We start from the raw sequence: 21,763 nt of genomic DNA on the forward strand, positions 1-21,763 counted from the left end.
GAGGCAAAAACCAAAAACATAAAAACAAAACAAAACACAAAAACTCAGCGACTTGGTCCTGATAGAAAACTAAACTCCTGCAGCTGAACGGGGCCAAAGAGACAAACAGCTGATCCATCGTCAATATATTGATTCTTAAACCTGTGACATCATCACTTTGTGTGTGTGTGTGTGTGTGTGTGTGTGTGTAGCTGGATCATCAACTTCCTGAATCTTCTCATCGAACAAAAAAACCCCCAAAAAAACACATTCAGGTGTTTTTCTTTCCATTTTTTTCAGGCGACGCCGATAAATCCCACACAGGAGGAGGAACTCGAACACAACACAGGAGCAGAGCAGCAGTGGTGATGATGATGACGTCACTTCCTGTCCAGCTGCTGCTGTTGTTGCACGGTGCGTTCAGGTTCACGCTCGTTTTTTTTTTTTACTTCTTCTGACCCCGAACAGGAAGAAGAGGAAACAAAACAAAACACAAACAGACAGAAACATCTGGAATGGAACGAGGACGACCAACCACATCTGTCTGTCAGGCCCCGCCCCCTTCTGTGACATCATCATGACGTTAGTGCGTAAGTGTGTCGTCGTTTTTTCTTTCTTGTCTTCTTCCCATCATGCATCATGTTCGTGTGAGGCCGTCGCCGCTGCAATCGCTCTCGCTCCGTCGTTCTGTTTCTGCTGCTACGTCTTTCTGCCGCTCGCTTTGTCCTGAGGCGAGGGGGCGGGACAGGAAGTGGGCGTCGGCGTGGCAACGGCGGCGGCAACGGTTGTCGTGGTTTTGCGCTGTGGCTCAGATGCTGCAGATGTGGCGGCGGCAGCGGCGGCGGGGCGGCTCGTGGCGAGCGGCGGCGGCGGCGGCGGAGAAGCAGCTGTCGAACTTGCCGTCCGCTGTGGAGGAGGAGGAGGAGAAGGTTTCTGTTGCCCTGACGACGGGGGGGGCGTGGCCTGAGGCGGCGGCGTTTCCGTGGCGGCGGCGGTGGCGGATCCTCTGGTTGTCGTCGGTTTCTTCTCAGCTGCGGCGCCGAGGAGTTTGACGGGACCGAGGACGCTCTTGGCGACGGTGGCGAGCTGCGACACCACTCTGTCCACGCTGCTGCTGCTGCTGCTGCTGTCAGGGGGCGGAGCCTGAGAGCTGCACGACGACGATGATGATGACGATGATGTCGTTGTTGGCGAGCTCAGACCGGTAGCGGCGGTAGCGGTGGCGGCGGCGGACAGCCTGCGGTTGTCGGCCTCCTTCTTCTCCTTGGGGATCCCGGGGGAGGAGCACGGCGGCGTGCGGGGGCGGTCGTCGCTGGCGGCGGCGGTGGCGGGGGCGGCAGCGGCGTGGCCTTCTGCGGCGGCGGCGGCGCCCATAGTAGTGGTTCTGGACTCAGGAGTCGTAGCGACTATTTTGTGTTCGTCTGATGGAACCGGTTTCGTCCGGATCGCCGTGGCGTCCTGTCGCGGTGGCGGCGTTGGTTTGAGGAAGAAGGCGTCTTTGTCTTTACTGACGGAGATGAAGGCGCTGCCGGGCGTGGTGGAGAAGGGGAGGGGGGGGGCGGGGCCCTGAGGGGGTTTAGTGGCGGTGGCGGCGGCGGGCGTCGTCGTCCCGCTCTGATCCGTGACTTTCCTCTCGTCTCGTCTCTCGGCGGCGGCGGCGGACGGAGCGGCGGCGGCGTGGCTCTGTCCTTGTCCCATCTTCGTCATCGCCGTTGTTGTCTCCGTCACCGAGGGGAGCGGTCGGCTGACGAGCGGCGAGAAAGTGGCGTGCGGCAGCGTCCTCACCGTGGTCGGCCGGAGCAGCGGCGGCGGCGAGGTGAACGTGGCCCCTCCCCCTCCCCGTCCGTCCTGACTGTCCTCTGACCCCTCGTCCGTCTCGTCCTCCGAGGAGTCGACCTCGTGGATGGCGTCCTGCTTCTGCAGCGACTCCCGCCGCTCCGCGCGGTCCTGCCGGATCGCCGACAGCTTGTCCTTCAGTTTGCTGCTCTGTTGTTTCCCGGCGGCGCCAACGAGGCCCGAGACCAGGACCAGACCCCCGCCGCCCCCCTCCCCCTCCTGACGGCCCAACTTCCTGGAGGAGGAAGAGGAGGAGGAGGAAGAGTGTTTCTGAAGGCTGCCGGTCTCCACGCCGCGTCCTACCGACGACAGGAGACCCTCACTGGCCGACTCCTAGAGACAGAGACACAGACTTTTATTGTGAAGGGCTGATCACATATGGAGCTTTAATACAAACATCTACCTTTATTTTGAAGGAGCTTGAATGCAAACGTCTAAAGGAGCTTTAAACCAGCACAAAGTAACTTTTCAACCTTCATAAAATATTTTCATAACTTTTGTGATGATACATCGACTTACAACAAGTTGAATGACACCTCTGTCATGGCCTGAGGGGGTCTGTATCATTATGGTCTGTATCTCTTTCTCTGGCACTAAGCAGCTTTGAGGAGCATGGTAGGAACCCTGCTCTCACTTAAGTTTCACTTTTGCGAGTCACAACAAGGAGGGAACAGGCAAAACAGCACTTTAGCAATGGATTATGTTTGTGTTTTCACTTTGAAATGATCCACTGGAAACAGAAACTTAGTTTTGATGTCTTCTGTTAATTTTAATGCAGGATATTTACAGGGCTTCACGCTAGTGTTCATGGGAAATGGAGTCTTCCTTCAGGCAAAACACTACCGCTTTGGTCCACAGGCGCCGCCAAACTCAACCAAAACTGAAAGTTCTTTAGTACTGCTTTAAAACAAAAATCTACCTTTATTTTGAAGGAGCTTTAACACAAACGTCTACCCTTATTTTGAAGGAGTTGAACACTGTTTCCTACCTGCAGACTGTGCAGACTCGGCTCTCGCTGCAGAATCTCCTTCTTGAACTCCGCCGCCGTCTTCTTGTCGCCGGCCGTCAACGCTCCCGTTCCCGCCGCCGCTGAGGGAGACGACGAGGACGGTGCGTTAGAAGAAGAGAGCGAGGAGGCGAGCTTCTCGGCCGACTGGACCCTCTTGAGCAGCGGCGACCGCGGCGGCTCGGCGCTCTTGGGTCTGGAGATCTGGCGGGCCAGCGGCGGCGAGGAGTGCAGCTTGACGGGGAAGGACTGGCCGTGGCCGGGAAGCTGCAGCGGCGAGGGCGAGCGCTGCGGCGAGCTGCTCTGGGGCGTGGGCGACGGCGTGCGGGCCAGAGGCGACAGAGGGATGTTGCCGGCAGACTTGCGGCGAGGAGAGCGGTACTGGCGCTGCAGCTTGGGGGCGAGGCCGTGCAGCGAGCTGGGCCGGATGTGGCCCGAACTCGCCGGAGAGTTGGGAACGCTGGAGCTGGGAGAGCTGCTCTGGGAAGAGTTCCCACCCACTGAGGGAGGAGAGAGAGAGATTATGATGGCTTTTAGACACATTTATGTGAAGAGATATTAACACTGTCAGACCGCACGGCACTGAAAACTATGAATGAACTCTCTGACAACTTCTCTCTGATATCGCCAAACTTTTTTTTTTTTCTTTAAATTTTACCACTTCTAGAATTTTAAAGTTATTTTTTTTATATAAGAAATTTTACCACTTTTACTACATTTTTTCAAAACTTTTTCTTACGAAATGTTTCCTCTAGAATTTTCAAATAAAAGTTTTGGGAAAGATTTTACCAATTTTTTGAGAAATGCTACCAATTTTTTTCTTGATTTGCTTGAAAAAGGTCTAGCACCAAAACGTTGCAATGCAATAAATTCTGCAAGTTGGGCATGTGTGCGGGAACTCTTCTTTTTCTAAAATTGTTCTTGAAATTTTACGACCTTTTTCAAAAAAATGTATTCACTTTTTTCAAGAAGATTTTATGGTTATTTAATATAAGTGACACATCCAAATAGCAGAAACGTTGTCATTTTTTCGTTCAGCTCAATTTCTCGTTTTGGCCGTGTGAAGACTTTGCAAGACTGCGCAAAAAGAGTTCCATAATTCAAAATGAGTTGGAAATCCCAAGCGGCGCAGGACGTCACTGGCCGACGGCGATAAAGCCGCTAGAAGCTGTTTATGTGTCACTTTATAAAGTTTTAATATTTTTTCATGTGAGTAACCGTTTAGATCCCCGGTCTGTGGTCAGTTTATCCAAACAACTATGGCAGGTGGATTTAACATTTAAAAGCTAAGTTTGACTATCTGGAATTAACATTGTAGATATCAACAACGTCTTCCTGACTGGTCGTAATTACATTTTGAATAGTTGGATTTTTTATTCAAGATATCTGTAATTCAGTTTTGCCTCTTGTCAAAAAGAACATTTTAGATCCACAACTACATTATTCCTATAGGACAAATGATGTCACTTTAACCATTCATGTGTATGGGGTTTGTCATTACAGATATCTATAATTCAGTTGCAGATATCCTCTATGTGAATTACAGATATCTGTAACTGAATTACGACTAGTACTAATTCCAGTTACAGATATCTACAACGTAATTTCGCCTAGTCAAAACTTAATTACAGATATCTGAAAAGGGACATGTAGATATCTTTAATTGAGGTGAATTACAGACATCTTGAACTGGAATTATGACGAGTCAGAATCAAGTTGTAGATATCTCAAACTCTCAAATTAGTACTAGTCGTAATTCAGTTACAGATATCTGTAATTCACATAGTGGACATCTGCAACTGAATTGTAGATATCTGTAATGACAAACCCCCATACACATGAATGGTTAAAGTGATGTCATTTGTCCTATAGGAAGAACGTAGTTGTGGATCTGAAATGTTCTTTTAGACTAGAGGCAAAACTGAATTACAGAGATCTACAACACATATCCAGTCTGGCTTTTAAATGTTATAATGGCTTGCCATAAACGACCCCTGTTTGGACTGTCATTATAATTATTCTGTGACTGACCTGAGTGGGTTGAGTCTGGCGTGGAGCGGTAGCCCTGTGTCGGGCTCCGTGGCGACAGGTTGTGTGTCGGCGAGCCGGGGCCGCTCTCCCCCGACGACAGAGAGCGGTTGAGGGAGGAGAGGCTGCGGCTGGTGTGGAGCAGAGACGCCTGCTTGGTGATCTTCCTGAACAGAGACGTCCTCTTCTTACTGCGGGACAGATGGACAGACAGATGGGTTAAAGGGATAGTTCAACATTTAGGCAAATTGGCCCATTGCCATAATCCCCATAGTCATAGCAGTAGGTTCATTACCTTTAATTGTCCTCCTAAAAACGTATCTTTTCTCCTTGGCATTCACTCCCAGCTAAGCAAGAAATCTTGGCTCTCTCTCTTTCTTTCCCTCTCTCTCTCTATCTCTTTTTACTCTCTTTTTATTCTTTCTTTTTAATCTAGATTTGTTTTAAAGTGACTACTATCCCTTGTGTTGTTTTAATTGTTTGTTGTAGTGTTTGTGATTAACTATGTTGTGCTTTTGCAACTGTACAGCACTTTAGTCAACTGAGGTTGTTTTAAATGTGCTTTATAAATAAATTGTGACTTGACTTGACTTAATTGTCGGTGCAAGCTGTTTTTAGAACGGCGGAGCAGAGCCGTGAGCTGCTCAGAGCTACGCTACGGAGGCTCATTATGGGATTTCTTGGTTTCCCTCCATCAAACTCATCAAATACACAATCCAACAACTCCACAACGCTCTGGTGGACAAGTTGTGACCTGCACATTCACCACGCTATGAGATAATAACACAATGTTACCACACAGAGTTGTTTTAGAGGGAAATTCATGCAAAACCGAGTTTGATGAGGGAAACCAAGAAATCCCATAATGAGCCTCCGTAGCGTAGCTCTGAGCAGCTCACGGCTCTGCTCCGCCGTTCTAAAAACAGCTTGCACCGACAATTAAAGGTAACGAACCTACTGCTATGACTATAGGGATTATGGCAATGGGCCAATTTGCCAAAATGTTGGACTATCCCTTTAACCACTGCACCTCTGTGTGTGTGTGTGTGTGTGTGTGTGTGTGTGTGACGTCTCACCTCTCCTGCCCCTCCTTGCTCTTCGTCTTCTTGTTGCGTCTCGCCATCTTGGACTTGTGTCCCGTCTTGCGTGCGGGGCCGACCTTGATGGACGTGTTCTCGAACGGCGTGGCGGCGATGGACACCTTGGCGCCGCTCTGAGGGAAACCACAGACTCTGGATCAGTGACGGGGTTTAACCCTTCAGCGTCTAAACCTGTTTCTTTTTTTAATACTTTAGATATTTACGACGGAGTATTAAGGCCACATTGACAAATAAAAAAATCACAAACTTAGAGAATTCAAGAAGAAGTTGTAAATTTGCGACTTTATTCTCGTAATGTTGTGACTTTTTTCTCGTATGAAATGTACGACTTTATTCTTGTAAATTTACGACTTTATTCTCGTAAATTTACGACTTTATGCTCGTAATGTTATGACTTTTTTTCTCGTAGGAAATGTACAACTTTATTCTCGTAAATTTACGACTTCATTCTCGAAGTCTGTGATTTTCTTTTTTTTTTCTCAATGTGGCCCTAATACTCCGTCGTAGATTTTTGCCTTTATATTAAAAAATGTTTCCCGTACACATGTTTGGTATCTTTTGTTTTTTGTTTTTTCAGAACAACTTCTGACAATAATTTTTTCACTTGAACCGACTTTATTAACACATTGGGCCCAAAAATAGACAAAAATCACACAGAGTAGTCTCAGCCCATTGCCTCCCACTGCCACACTCGTTATTTATTCATCCTGACTGTTTAAAGGTGACTTTAACCTTCCTGTTGTCCTTCTGGGTCAAATTAACCCAATCTGTTCTCTATTCTTTCCTTCCTTTCTCACTTCCTTATTTCCTTCCTTCCTTCCCTTCGTCCTTACTTCTTCTTCCTTCCTCTTTTGATCCAATTGACCTGATCTGTTCCCTATCCCTCCATCTTTCTTTCCTTCCCTTTTCCTTTCCTTCTTTCCCTTCTTCCTTCCTTGAATGAATCTGTTCCCTCCCTACATGTTTCTTTCCTTTCTGTTTCCCTTCCTTCCCTTCGTCCTTACTTCTTCCTTCCTTTTTGACCCAATTGACCCAATCTGTTCCCTCCCTCCTTCTATCTTCCTTCCTTTTTTCCCTTCCTTCTTTCCTCCCATCTTTCCTTTTGTCCTTCCTTCCTTCCTTATTTCTTTCCCTTCATACTTCCTTCCTTCCCTTCATCCTTCCTTCCTTCCTTCCTTCCTTCCTTCCTTCCTTCCTTCCTTCCTTCACCCAGGAGGACAACAGGAGGGTTAAATGTTTTTTTTAAATGTTTTGTAAGGATGGATTGTTGCCAAACTAACTTTTGTTGTATAGTTTACTCAGTAGGAAGATAATAAAAAATCTCAAAATCTTTGTTCTACAGTATCAAATTAAAACTGTAATATCCCCGGTTTCTCATGGTCTATCATGGTCAAACAAAATACTAGGAGAGAGTTTCATGTCTGCAGACCAGTTCACAGTTTTTTTGTTTTTTTTAGAGGGTTTAACAAAGAGACGAGGAGGAAACCGAAGTGTTTTACCTTGAGGATGAGCTCCACCACCTCGGTGTGGACCAGACCGTGGACCGCCTCTCCGTTCACGTGGGTGATGAGGTCACCTTCCCTCAGCCCGGCGTCGTGGGCCGGACCGCCAACCTCCACATGCTGAGGGACAGAGAGAGAGACAGAGAGAGTTCAGCTCTTCTGCAGCTTTGTACTCTGAGATCTACGGTGGCCCCGAGCGCTCAAACTCACACACAAACACACTGATACTGATACACAAAGAGCTTTACAAACGTCTTCATCAGTTCACTCACAGCACAATGGAAGAGTTTCCAGGGGACACAAAACAGTGACGGACCGCCGGGGCTTGTGGGAGCCAAAGTGTGTTTTGTGTGCTTCTACATGTTTTGTTTGTTTATATTGTAAAGTTCACATATGAGTGTAAATAAATAATTGATTTGTTTGGATAAATAGCTGATTAAAATAGGCAAAGGATTAGTTAAATTAATTTGATTTAGTTAATGATACGTAAAAAATGATTTTTGTAGCCTTTGTTACTGTCGCTTTAAGAGCACAGAGGCAGTTGAGGCTTGGTTAGCCACATGAGCCACACAGTTTTCTTACCGTAGTGCCTTTGTTGAATGAGAAACTTTGATTTTGGATTACTCCTGTAATAAGATACTTTGGAAAACAAGGAGTAAATACATTCTTTCTAATCTTTTTACACCGGAGTCAATGTGGACATTTTTTCCATGCAGTAAAGGTGCACGAGTCAAGTTAACCCGGGCTAAAAGCTTCAACTCCCACAGGGCTAAAGAGACAACATGACCTGATTCAGTTTGTTATTAAAGCCTACAGGTCCGTCACTGTTTTTAAGGGCGGCTTTAAGAAAAAAAAAAAAAAAAATTCAGATTCATATCAATCTTCGTTTGAAAGATCCGATATGGATTCATAAAAAATTATGATAAATCTATAATAAACAAATGTGAACATGTTGATTTTGTTTTTAAACCAGCTCCTGCTCCTCTATCTGTCACTCAGCAGAAGACAAAATAAATCCTTAGCAGGGTCTGAAAACGTCAAACAGAGCTCTGGGAGCTGATGTCACCATGTTTTTTTTATTTTTTATTTAACCTTTATTTACCCAGGCGAGCAAATTAAGAACAAAATTCTTATTTTCAAGTGCAGCCTGAAGGGGAAGGGGAAGGGGAGTGCTAAAAGTGAAAACAAGGTTATATAAATTACACTTAGAAAAATTCAATAAAATACAATACAATACAATAAAACAGTTAATCAATAGGGCATGACACGAGGCCTATTAGCAAGAGCAGGAGTCGACTGTGATTAAATCATTTGACTTTTTTCCCTCATTTTCCCTGTGTTTTCCGTGACTTTCTAAACCAACCAGCGGGACTCACCCAGACCATGTGGTGCACCGTGTAGATGTCAGAGTCTCCCATGTAGACTCTGATGGCTCTCAGCGTGAAGCCGTACTTCTTCCCCGCGCGGTGGATGACGATGGCCGGTTTGACGCTGGTCACCGCCGGCGACAGGTCGCGGCTCGGGGACGAGTCCCGCGACGACGGGTTGGACGACAGCGAGTGTGGCGACATGGGACTGGCCAATGGGGAGGCTCCGTGGTGATCTGAGGGCAGAGGAGGGCGATGGATGAACTCCACGGTGACGGTTACCGTGGTTATTTACTGCAATGGTTCTGAAGGTCCTTGTGAGGGTTCAAGGGGGTCCACAACTTTTTTTTTGAAATTTTACCCCTTGTAGAATTTTTTTTTTCTTTTTTGAGAAATTTTTACCACTTTTTTAATTAAAAAAAATATATCTTAACTTTGTTACCACATTTTTCAAGAATTGTTTTTGAGAAATGTTACCACTTTTTTCTAGAAAAATTTGTAACTTTTTCTTTCTTTTTTTTTTTTATAAATCTTACAACTTTTTTCTAGATTTTTAAACTTTTTTCTTGTTGAAATTTTTTACCACTTTTTTCTAGAATTTTTTTAACACCAATTTTTTGAGAAATGTTACCACTTTTTTCCAGAATTGTTTTTGAGAAATTTTACCACTTTTTTCTAGATTTTTTTTTTTTGTAACTTTATTTTATTTTATTTTTTTTATTTTACCACTTTTTTCTAGAACTTTCTTTTGGTAACTTTTATTTTTTAGAAAATTTTTACCACTTTTTTTCTTCAGAAATGTTTTCACATTTTTGGAGAAATTTTAAATTTTTTTTCCCAGAAATGTCTCTACAAAATTTTCACAAATGTACGCCATTGGCCCTAATTTGAGTACATTGACTAAAAAAGTAACGTTCTTTAGTCTCAGAATAAATATTTGTGTATTTCTGGTGTTTGCTTCAACATTTTGTCCAGTGGGGGTCCGTGGTCTAATTTGTGTTAATTTAGAGTCGTTGATGGAATAAAGTTTGAGAGACACTGACCTGCTGGGATCATCAGCGACAGCGTGGTGGCCGACGCCGACTTGATGACCTTGTTGAGCGGTTTGGAGCTCGGCGCCGTCGTCCCGTGTTTGTCGCCGTCCCCGGACAGCAGCCGGTGGCGAGCCCGGCGAGCCGCCAGGTCGCTGATCGCTCTGGGAGTCGCAGGAGAGTCGCTGTCGGCTGCAGCTTTAGCTCCGCCCCCTCCGCCGCCGTTAGCTCCATTAGCTCCGTTAGCTCGCTCACACACGTCACCTGAGCTGCCGGCTGCACAGAGACAGAGACACAGACAGGAAGTGAGGCTTTAATTTAGGAAACGTTAAAGAGTCTAGAGACAGGAAGTGCTGCTTTTTCCTCAACAAACAAGAAAACCAACAAAATAAAAGCACAATAAATGTCAGACGAGTCGGTCAAAGTCAGACCTGCATGTTTCTTCATCTGTTCCTTTTTTTCTAGAAATGTTTTAACGTTTTTTGAGAAATTGTACCACTTTTTTTCCAAAAAATTCTCAGAACAAATATTTGTGTAATTCCGGTGTTTGCTTCAAAATTTTGGTCTAATTTGTGTCAATTTCGGGGTCTTTGATGTAAAAAAGTTTGAGAACCACTGACATAACTGACATACTGTCCGTCCGTCCGCGAGATTTGGACAGACCAGGAAGAGGAGCTTCGAGAAGTTTCTGCTACAAAACAAGCTTGAAATATAGACTTATTTAATTTTTTTTGGAACAATTTCTCATTTCGGGGCTTCAATACAAGAGGGACATTACATACGAGCAGCATGGAGGTATTTGGATGTTTTTTGGTGTGTCTTTTTGTTACGAAGACAGTTGGTATCCATTTACAACCGTCATATGGACATGCACTGCTACGCCGAGACCCCCTGTAACTCAGAGAAGCCACGGAGGACTCTGAAACTTCTCCCAGCCCTTAGTCCACATGAGGGGGAGGAGATAATGAGTGAAATTTTAATTTTGGGTGAACTATCCCTTTAAATGAAAACAAGCGGAGAAGCAGGAACGACTCATTAACGACTCCATTTGAAGCCCTGAGGCTGGTTTGTTCGGTGTGGCGTTGTACTGACGTGTGAGCGTGGTCTTGCTGAGCTGGCTGCTGGTGGAGCTCGGCGTGGTGGGAGACTCGTCCAGCTTCAGCTCCCTCTCCACCGGCAGCTCTGGGATGGCGAGAGGAAGCTCGTCGCTCCGAGGCCCGCGGACGACGCCGCTCGCCAGGAGGCCGGGGCTCTTACGACTTCCTCCTCCTCCTCCTTCCTCCTCGGAGGAGATGGCGAAGCGCGGCATCTCGATGATGGCGGAGCAGCAGCGCCTCCGGACCGTCAGGGGAGGAGAGGAGTCGCTCTCCGTGTGGGACGACTCAGATACGGAGAGACGCTTCCTCAGGCTGCAGGAGGAGGAGCAGGAGGAGGAGGAGGAGCAGGAGGAGAGAGAGGAGGAGGAGGAGGAGGAGGAGAGAGAAAGAAGAGGAGGAGAAAAGAGGTTAGACACCAACAACACTCTCACATCCAGAACCATCATTACCACGGGCGCCGCCATAGCTCAGCTCATCCATACCAGAAGTCCAGACCGGAAGATGCTTCTCTTCTTGTATATTATTTCTATGTTATTCTAAGAACCCCCCCTCTCTCTCTATAGCCTGTCTAACCTCTACCTGCTCTTTTTACTAAACTTAAAGGGGACATATTATGGAAATATCACTTTTTGAAGGCTCTTTAACATAGTATTTGTGTGTTTGTCTTGCCTTCCAGACCCCGAAATGCAAGAATTGACTAAAACAATCTGTAATCTTCAGGCTCCCTAGATTGAAATCTGTGTGGTTTTATGAGCTGTTCCCTCAATTGTCTTCCAGTGATGTAACCAGGTAGCAGTAGAAGGGGCGGGGCAAGCAGTGACAGATTAGCATTTAAAGGGACAGACACTGAAAGCAGCCGTTCTGAACAGGGCTGTTAAGAGAGGATGAAAAGAGCTGTGATGTTTGATCCTTGGGGTATTTTGACCGAAGCATGTCACAGACATGTCTTTAAGACACCTGGGAACTGTTCTAATTCGTGGGAAAGGGGGCAGAATATGTCTCCTTTAACCAACTCCTTTCTTCATTGCCTAAACCCAACCAAAGCATCCACCAAAGACATTTCTTTTTTCTCTCTCTCTCTCTCCTGGTCTGCTGTCAGCTGGGCAACTGGTAGTTGTTAGCCGTTAGCCGTTAGCAGCGTTTTTTAATAACTTAATAAACGATCCATGCAAAAAAATATTTAGTTAGCTCAATCATGTTGTGACTAAGATATCCACTGGAAAAAATGTTTTTATCATGGACCATTTGAGTTACTGAGTTATTTTTTTATCTACATAGAAATGATACACACGAAGCAGAGCAACTTCCGGTTGGGACTTCCGGTTTGGATGTCCCTGCATACGGGAACTCTTGGGACCAGAACCAGGACCAGGACTCACATCTCCGGGGATCCGACCAGCCAGGACCGGTCTCTGGACTTGAGTCCACTCAGACTGTCCAGCCGGTCTCCTCCCTCCTCGCTGAGGCTGCGCTTGGTGGGAGGAGGAGTCCTCTTCTCCTCGTGGAGGGAGAGACGCTCCATGCTGCTGTACACCTGCACACACACATATAAATATATTTATTTCACATATCTAAAAGTTAAAAAAGATATAACATATATAATCCAAGACAATGTGAAGGAGAAATGCTGAAAAACCCCTCCAGGGGCTTGTAGGGTGGCATTCTCCGACTACAGCTCTAAACTACTGTGCATACATTTGTGAAGTACAAAAACCGTTTATACATAATAAATACAAACATGGTTTAACATGATTTAACATTGTACAATGCAATACAAAAAGCTTGATAAAAATATGGTAAAAAAAATATATAAAGTAATCCCAGTTTATCCCATAGGCAGACCATGTGGAAAGTATTGACTGGTTAGCAGAAGTGACTGTAGTGCTTTCCTAAATTAAATTGTTGTAAAGATAAGTTAAAAAATGTGCAGGTAATAAATTCCATATTCTAGGTCCACGATAAAGTAACAGAACTGTGATTGGGAGGTACAAAAATATGGGGGTCCAAGGTGACCAGAGTTACGTGTGGAATAGGTGTGAAATTGATAGTTGTATACAAATATATTATGAAAAAATGATGGGAAGATTTTTTTTAGGGAACCATGAATAAATAAATCTGAAGATGATTCACTTGATAAACAGTGAGGACCAGACTGAAGGAATAAAGGCTGTGAGGAATGTCTCTGATGATGCTTTTGGCCATCTTTGTGTTTATGGCCCTAATATGAGGTTTGTGTATGTTAGTGTGTGTGTGTGTGTGTGTGAGTGTGTGTGTGTGTGTGTGTGTGTGTGTGTGTGAGTGTGTTTCTGTGTGTGTGTGTGTGTGTGTGTGTGTGTGTGTGTACCTTGCTGAAGCGCGGCGAGCAGGAGGAGAACTGTCTGATCTCCACGTGCTCTTCATCGTTGGTGTCGTCCTCCTCCTCCGAGTCCAAGTGGTGGTACCGGTCGGACCGAGCTGACGGGACACACACACAGACAGGTCAGCAGGTTGTCATAGCGACGGCAGCAGTCAGACAGTCAGTGACCAATTCATGGGTTGCAGTGACGTCACGTCGAAGGGACCGCCGCCATGTTTGTGTCCGATTTGACAGGTCTCCTCATATGACAGCATGCAAACCGCAGGATGGAAATGACAGTTTCTTGACAAAATGACAGGGTTTCATACATCCTGTCTGGGTTTATATCTCTATAACAACAGACAAACTCTATATTATCCCACTTATTACACAGTTTATTAATTAATTAATTCATTTGAGACGTAATGTTGATCAAAGACGGAAAGTGTCCCTAGCAACGGTCCATTTTACTTAGCAACGGTCTGTTATACAGAAATAAAAGACCCTAGATGCAGAATCAGTGAGTAATTAATAAGAAAGTAATCAAAATGCAGAATTCAATATATCCATGTTATTAAAAAAAAAAGTGAATCCCCTCTTTTTGTGAGACTGGTCACAGCCCATGCTGCCACTGATAGATGCCTGCAGTCAATCATTTATTCCGCCTATAACTTTACGTCTTTTGGGATGGAATACAACTGCAGTCCGGGGTTTCTTTGGCGACTGCTATCACAGTCAACAGCACAATATAATCCTGGCATCTTTCAAATAACATAAATTTTCGGTCTCTTGCTGATTTCCTCCTACTACTCCACTTGTTCTGGTAACGTGACGCTGTGATCTGTGCCCAGATTGCCCTGATTCGGACACAAATATGGCGGCACAGAAACACAGTGACGTCATGGGAATCTGATGAATAGGAGGCGTCGTACTGTCGAAGTAGCTGGTGTCGTCCTCTGACTCCAGCTGAGGGATGAACTCTGCTTTCTGCCTCAGGAGACTGTTCCAGTCCAACTCCCTGAAGAAGGAATGCTGCTTCACCTCGAAGGCACTTCCTAGAGGAGGAGGAGGAGAGAGGAGGAGGGGGAGGAGGAGGAGGAGGAGGAGGAGGAAGAGGAGGTTATAAACACTGATAATAACATTTCTGTGATCAAAACAACAAATATTAAAAGTTCCAGTAGTTTAAAAGTTAAAGTTAAATCACATCTGAGACACGATGATGTCACTGTTTCACATTAAACATTAGAAACGATGATGTCACCGCAAAATATGATGTAATACAACCAAGGGGGCAGTTGTGGGTCTGAGAAGTGAAGCTCACTTCCGCGTTCAACAAACTGCAATCCCCTCTTCTTCCTCTGGGGGCTGGTGTCAGAAAGCAGCATTCTCCATAGACCCCCATGTTAAAATCACAGATTTTACATCCTCAATAAACATGTTAAAAGCCTGGTGTCAGAACGTTTTTTGGTCTCAACCGATAGTTTCTACCCCCGCACACACTCTGAGGGGGTTTAAACTCTACCGTTTTACTGTTATTAGGTTAAAACTCTGGCCAATTAGGGCGCGGGAACGCTGAGTGACAGGTCCGAGCAGCTCCGTGGACAGCTGCTTCGAGGCCAGTGGGCGGGTTCTCGGCCAGCCAATCCAACATGGCGCTGTTCAGGCCGCCATGTTGGAGTCACAAAAACGACTCCCCGAAACCAATGGGGGACGTCACGGACGCTACGTCCATGTTTTTTACAGTCTATGAATACAACATGATGATGATGATGTCGTTGTCTCTGCTGCAGCTGTTGTTGCTGCTGCTGCTCCTTCACAGAGACCATCTACTTCCTGTTTCTACTTCCTACTTCCTGTCTGGACTGTTTATGAGGTGTGTGTGTGTGTGTGTGTGTGTGTGTGTGTGTGTGTGTGTGTGTGTGTGTGTGTGTGTGTGTGTGTGTGTGTTACCTGTGCCCAGTCTCTCCAGTGGGTTTTGTCTCAGCAGTTTGGCGATGAGGTCCTGAGCCTCCTGAGGCAGAGCTTCATCCTCCTCCGGCCAGATGATCTCATCTGCACACACACACACGGAAACATCAAACTCTAAACAACACACACACACACACACACACACACACACACACACACACACACACACACACACACACACACACACACACACACACACACACACACACACACACACACACACACACACACACACACACACACCCACCCCTGTGGTTGTCACGGTAACCGCACGGAGCCCACTGCAAAAACTCAAACTCTTACCAAGAACATTTGTCTTATTTCTAGTCAAAACAAATCTCATTATACCTAAAATAAGACTCATCACATAAAAAGCAGCTTGTTTTTAGACACTTTTTAACTTATTTCAAGCAGATTTTCACTTGAAATAAGTAGAAAAATCTGATAGTGGAGCAAGTTTTTCTTTCTTATTACAAACACACAAAAAAAACTTGCTTTCACTGGCAGATTTTTCCCACTTATTTTAAGTAAAAATTAGTTTAAACAAGTGAAAATTATCTAAAAACATGTTAATTTTTAGGTGATGAGTCTTATTTTAAGTGGAAAGAGATTAGTTTTGACTAGAAATGAGACATTTTGACAAGAAATAAGACAAATATTCTTGAAAAGATTGAGTTTTTGCAGTGTCCAAACCCCACTCACACACCCCTGTGGTTGTCACGGTAACCTGACTCACCGCTGATGACCTGACCGAACAGCTCCTCCGGCGTGTCTCCGAAGAACGGGGCGCAGCCGACCAGGAACTCGTAGAGGATGACGCCCATGGCCCACCAGTCCACCGGCTTCCCGTAGCCCTGACGCAGGATCACCTCCGGGGCGATGTACTCCGGCGTCCCGCACACCTGGACACGGAACAGATGGAGAGACAGGTGGAGACAGGATGGATGGATGAATGGTTTATTTCAGTCACACAACACCAACATCAAATATAATAGAGACATTTCTGGAAAAGTGGTAAAATTTCTCCAAAAACGTTCTAACATTTCCAGTGGTGGACAGTAACAGAGTAAATTTACTTGAGTACTGTACTTGAGTACATATCCAGAGGATTTGTACTTTACTTGTGTATTAGATTTCTTTGGTACTTATTACTCTTACTTGAATACATTTCCAAGACAAATATTTTTACTTTTACTGGAGTTAATTTCTAGGAAGGCTGAAAAGTACTGGTTACTTTCAGGTCTGCTCTTTTTTTTTTTTTTCTAAAACAGGGTCTCTGCAGGTTTCACCAGCTCAAATCTAAGACTTTTTAAGACCTTTTTAAGACCATTATGGATGAAATTTAAGACCTATCATGACAAATAAAAAACGTACAAATGAAATGCAGAGTCACAAAATTAGAAATTGATTGCAATATATAAGTTGCGTGTTAGGCTTGTTTGTAGTTGAAAATACATTCAATAAAGCACAATGAAGTGTCAGGAGCATTTTATTGAGCATTTGCGGTAGCGAGGGCTCTACCATAACATTTTTCCCAAGGAGCCGCCTAAAGTGAACTATTTGGAGGCACAAAAAGAAATTGGGGAGTGAAATTAAAAATGTTTATGGAACACATTATTTATTTAATTCACTGGCAACCAACAGGCAGATGGCTTTAAGCCTTGAATAATGTTAAGGGTCAAACGTGACCCATTTTTACATTGGAGAACAGTAAAAACACTTCACCTTTGGTCTGAAATGTGATGACTTCTAATGTGACCCAGAATAGACAAACATGGAGATATTTCAACTTCTTTAATCAACAGACACGAGCCACAACCTAACTTCACAATTAGTCCTGAACCACTAAACAGGGTAGAAGCTGATGCAACACAGAGACGTGTTGGTACCTGTTTGTCCAGGAACTCTCTGGTGTCTTTCTCGATGTGTCCTTCGTACAGGTTGGTGGTCAGACTCATCAGTCCGATCTTGGACAGGCCGAAGTCCGTCAGCTTGATGTGTCCCATGGACGTGATGAGGAGACTGGAGGAGGAGCAGAGCAGAACATCATCATCAACATCTGTCTCAGCTGACCGTCCTTTACTAAAGGACTGCACACTTTACTCGCGCCCTCTCTTGAGGATAGCCAGTGTTGGGCTTGTTACTTTTAAAAAGTGATTAGTTATAGTTACTAGCTACTTTCCCAAAAAGTAACTGAGTTAGAAACTGAATTACTACATTAATAAAAGTAACTAATTGCCAGGAAAATTAACTATTGCGTTACTTTTTACTAAAATGCTCAAATATGTCAAATTACTTGGACTCGCCCCCCTGACCTCCTGTTTATCTGGAACTACTAAAACAAAGTTAAACATTTCTTATTTTCATCATCGTCATACAGTATGATATTGTTTAGCCACAGTTAGATACATTTCCTCATCGCTATTCATCCCTCAAACAGAAACAGTTTGGACCCGTCTTCCGTTCATTTCCAATCCAACTGCACGCGACCGGGAGATCGGGATGTTTACGACACTACACGCGGGTCCACTGGCGCCGCCAAACTCAACCAAACACTCCTATCTCCTCATGACTCACTTGTCGGGCTTCAGGTCTCGGTGGACGATGCCGTAGTTGTGCAGATACTCCAGAGCCAGGACCGTCTCTGCAAAGTACATCCGAGCCATGTCGACGGGCAGCGCTCCGATGTTCTTCAGCAGCGTGGCGCAGTCTCCACCTGCAGAGGAGAGACAGAGAGCAGCGCCGTCACATGACCCGCTCACATGACCCGATCGGACCGGCGGTTCTGTGTGAGCGAGGCTCTTACCCTCCACGTACTCCATCACCATGCACAGGTGCCTCCTCGTCTCGAAGGAGCAGAACATGGAGACCACGAAGGGGTTCTCTGCGAAGGTCAGGATGTCTCTCTCCACGAAGGCCTGCTGGATCTGGTTCCTCAGCATCAGGTTCTGCTTGTTGATCTTCTTCATGGCGAAGCGCTGCCGGGTCTCTTTGTGGCGCACCAGGAACACCGCGCTGGAAACGACAACGACACAGAGGAATGAGTTATGGAAGGAACATCATCAATTAGCTGACAGCTCCTCCTCCTCCTGGGCAATATTCAAAAAGAAACTACTGTTAAAACTAACAGAACAACAAAACTTTGTTCGACATTTCAATTTTGCCTTTCTTCGCCTTTTCTTTTTTGTGTTTACTTGAACTTAAAGCAGAAGTAAGCGATCCGGTGGTTTTGGCTAATGCTGCGTTCCAGGCAGGCTTTTGAAACCGTAAATTACAGCTTCAAGTCACAACTTACGACTTTGTAGCGTTCCAGGCAACCCACTCGTGTTTCTCCGACCTGTTTTACCTGTGAAAGTCACTATAACGGCCACTCGTAACTTCCGACCGGTGAACTCGTACCAGATCGAACTGGTACCACTTCACGGTCGGAAAAACACGAGTTACGAGTTTCCTTGAACGCACCATAACAGTCCTCGTCGCTACGTCACCACATTCACGGCGTTCCTTGGCTGCACACACAGCCCTGCATGCCGTTCTCTCTCCTCATTGGATAAAAACTGTAGGATACGATAAATGTTTTCTCTTCGGCTCAGAGCAGAGCAGAGTGACTGACAGACCCGTGTTTCAGACCAAACACTCTATGTAAGTGATTGCTGTCGGAAGATATAACTATTTAAGACTTATATTAACACAAATATATCACTTACTTCTGCTTTAATTAATCTGTATCAGTTTTTTTCTTTTGTTTCGCTTTCTTTTCTCACCTTTAATGACATTTAATGAAAAACATCTGATACAGGATATAAACCATTTACATCAGACTCAAATAAATAACAACATACAAACATTTAACACAAATATACCAACCTATTCATAATCACTAAAATACATATAACAGAATAATCCCCAAAATATCACCTCTTTCCATTTATTTATTTATTTATTGCTGTTATCATTACTACTACTATTATTTTTACTATCATCATCTTCCCCCTTATCTTTATTTCTTTTCTTTTCTTTTTTATTTCATTTTAATTTTAATTTTGTTATTTCTCTACCTTGCACAAGATATGTGATTCTTATTTCTTTACTGTGTTTAAATTATTTGTTAGGTCAAGGTGAGGTCATGTTAGAAGCCTTTCAGGTTTCAGACCTCACCTGTACATTTTTTTTTTCCGTATCTTTCTCACTATTAAGAGAGAAAAGTAAATGTTTTGTTCTATTTTATATATGTAAATAAAAAATAAAGTCTAAAGGAGAGTGTGGTCGTACCCGTAGGCTCCGTTACTGATGAGCTTGATGTTCTCAAAGTCCTCCTCCCGGGGCGTCTTGGTCTTGGTCTGAGGAGGAGCAGCTGGGACCGTCGTTCCTCGACTCTGAGGCAGAGACAGAAGACGGTGCAGGTGAGACCAAGAAGAAGAAGAAGAAGAAGAAGAAGAAGAAGAAGAAGAAGAAGAAGAAGAAGAAGAAGAAGAAGAAGAAGAAGAAGAAGAAGACATCCGGTCGTCTCCAAACACTGATCACTATGGAGACCGGTCCAGTTAAACACAAACACAAACTCACATCCACTGAGTCGTCCGTCTCTGGAGTCTCGGGGTTCCCGCTGTCGTAGCTGCTCAGCTGGGCCATTTCTACAGGAAGAGAGGAGGGACAGGAGACACGTGAGGGGACAGGACTGGTCTGTAGTGGTCTATAATGGTCTGTATTGGTCTGTAGTGGTCTGTACCACTGTTCCCTCTAAGGTGTTTTACTGCTCCACCTCTTTGCCCAGATGAAAAAAAGTTGCACACTCAAATATCCCCAACTAGTTTACTGTTTATTTCTCTCTAATGTGGCTTCGAATTGTGAAATGTATGACCTTAACCGTGGTCTGTAGTGCAACTACCATTTACGTTTTTGCTTGAGAATTATTATTACTGTTCATATCAAGAATACTTCTGTGCCAAGAGTTGATGACACCAACTTGATGTTAGTTATTTTTTCCATATTGTTCATATGGCAATAAATGCAAAATCTATTTTGCCAAAACAATATTGTATTTTGTTATCATTAACTGTAGCTGATCTAGATATGGAGCAGCCTAGGTGATGTTGTCAAATTAATATGTTATTAATCATAATAGTAATAGCCAATTGTATTGATATTTGGAGTTGGAGAGGTGAGGCCATAGCACCAGCATGTGGACATACACTTTCGCTCACAGTCGCTCAAGCAGGTCATCAGGGGAGTTGAAGTTCTGCCCAGGATTTTCGAAAATTAGAGGGAACATTGGTCTGTATTGGTCTGTAGTGGACTCTACTGGTCTGTAGTGGTCTATACTGGTCTGTATTGGTCTGTAGTGGTCTATACTGGTCTGTAGTGGTCTATACTGGTCTGTATTGGTCTGTAGTGGTCTATACTGGTCTGTAGTGGTCTATACTGGTCTGTATTGGTCTGTAGTGGTCTATACTGGTCTGTAGTGGACTCTACTCGTCTGTAGTGGTCTATACTGGTCTGATCTGGTCTGTAGTGGTCTATACTGGTCTGTACTGGTCTGTATTGGTCTATACTGGTCTGTAGTGGTCTGTACTGGTCTGTACTGGTCTATACTGGTCTGTATTGGTCTATACTGGTCTGTAGTGGTCTGTACTGGTCTGTACTGGTCTATACTGGTCTGTATTGGTCTATACTGGTCTGTAGTGGTCTGTACTGGTCTGTAGTGGTCTGTAGTGGTCTGTATTGGTCTGTATTGGTCTATACTGGTCTGTACTGGTCTGTATTGGTCTGTACTGGTCTGTATTGGTCTGTACTGGTCTGTATTGGTCTATACTGGTCTGTATTGGTCTGTATTGGTCTGTACTGGTCTGTACTGGTCTGTACTGGTCTGTATTGGTCTGTACTGGTCTGTATTGGACTGTATTGGTCTATACTAAGGGTGTGACGATACACTCATCTCACGAGATCGAGACCAGACGAGATTTTAAGAAAACTACAATGACAAAATATCTGACTGGACCAACAGACTTTTATTTAACTGAGTTGCACATGCATTTTGAAATGTTTTATTATAACTCTTTACAGTACATGCATAATGTAAGCATGAGCTTTTAATAAATTTCTTCCACAAATTGAAACTAAAACTAAAATATATAAAAGTTAAAATAAAATAAATAAAATTAAATATTCCTTTCTTCTTTTCAAGTGCAAACAATATTATGTGCAGTGTTTCCTCTAGGATTTTTTTAAGTAGTGGCATCCAGCATTCTGGTCTATTCTGGTCTATACTGGACTCTACTGGACTGTAGTGGTCTCTTACCCTCCAGAGGATCCCTGGTGAGGCCCAGCTGGCTGATGATGTATCTGGGGATGTCAGACTTGATGCCCTGTCCTTCTTTAGCATGGCCCTCTGCTGCTTCCAGCAGGTGGTAGAACTCCTCCGGGTCAAACTCCTGCACACACAGAGACACAGGAGACAGAGACAAGAGAGACAACAGCGAAGAGACAAGAGGAGACAGGAGAGAGACAAGAGACAGAG

The 21,763-nt window shown here is 44.5% G+C and overlaps 1 protein-coding gene across 1 annotated transcript in view; it reads right to left on the reverse strand.

The window, feature by feature from the left end:
- Positions 1–678: 678 nt before the first annotated feature.
- Positions 679–21,763, reverse strand: part of mast2 (microtubule associated serine/threonine kinase 2) — a gene marked incomplete at its 3' end in the record, with an annotated part of 193,126 nt that continues 172,041 nt past the window's right edge. Inside the window, exons 13-31 of the mRNA XM_083970964.1 lie at positions 21,545–21,677; positions 19,813–19,880; positions 19,522–19,625; positions 18,056–18,264; positions 17,827–17,965; positions 17,139–17,271; positions 15,986–16,151; positions 15,232–15,333; positions 14,214–14,336; positions 13,291–13,400; positions 12,326–12,480; positions 10,942–11,258; positions 9,862–10,125; positions 8,828–9,054; positions 7,449–7,571; positions 5,926–6,062; positions 4,853–5,040; positions 2,804–3,321; positions 679–2,148 (exon numbers count right to left, since the gene is read on the reverse strand). Of these exons, the coding sequence (XP_083827090.1) occupies positions 679–2,148; positions 2,804–3,321; positions 4,853–5,040; positions 5,926–6,062; positions 7,449–7,571; positions 8,828–9,054; positions 9,862–10,125; positions 10,942–11,258; positions 12,326–12,480; positions 13,291–13,400; positions 14,214–14,336; positions 15,232–15,333; positions 15,986–16,151; positions 17,139–17,271; positions 17,827–17,965; positions 18,056–18,264; positions 19,522–19,625; positions 19,813–19,880; positions 21,545–21,677 (4,686 nt within the window). The remainder of the gene's footprint in view (positions 2,149–2,803; positions 3,322–4,852; positions 5,041–5,925; positions 6,063–7,448; positions 7,572–8,827; positions 9,055–9,861; positions 10,126–10,941; positions 11,259–12,325; positions 12,481–13,290; positions 13,401–14,213; positions 14,337–15,231; positions 15,334–15,985; positions 16,152–17,138; positions 17,272–17,826; positions 17,966–18,055; positions 18,265–19,521; positions 19,626–19,812; positions 19,881–21,544; positions 21,678–21,763) is intronic.

The sequence above is a fragment of the Trachurus trachurus genome, assembly GCF_905171665.1.
Source record: "Trachurus trachurus genome assembly, chromosome: 4".
Classification (NCBI taxonomy): domain Eukaryota; kingdom Metazoa; phylum Chordata; class Actinopteri; order Carangiformes; family Carangidae; genus Trachurus; species Trachurus trachurus.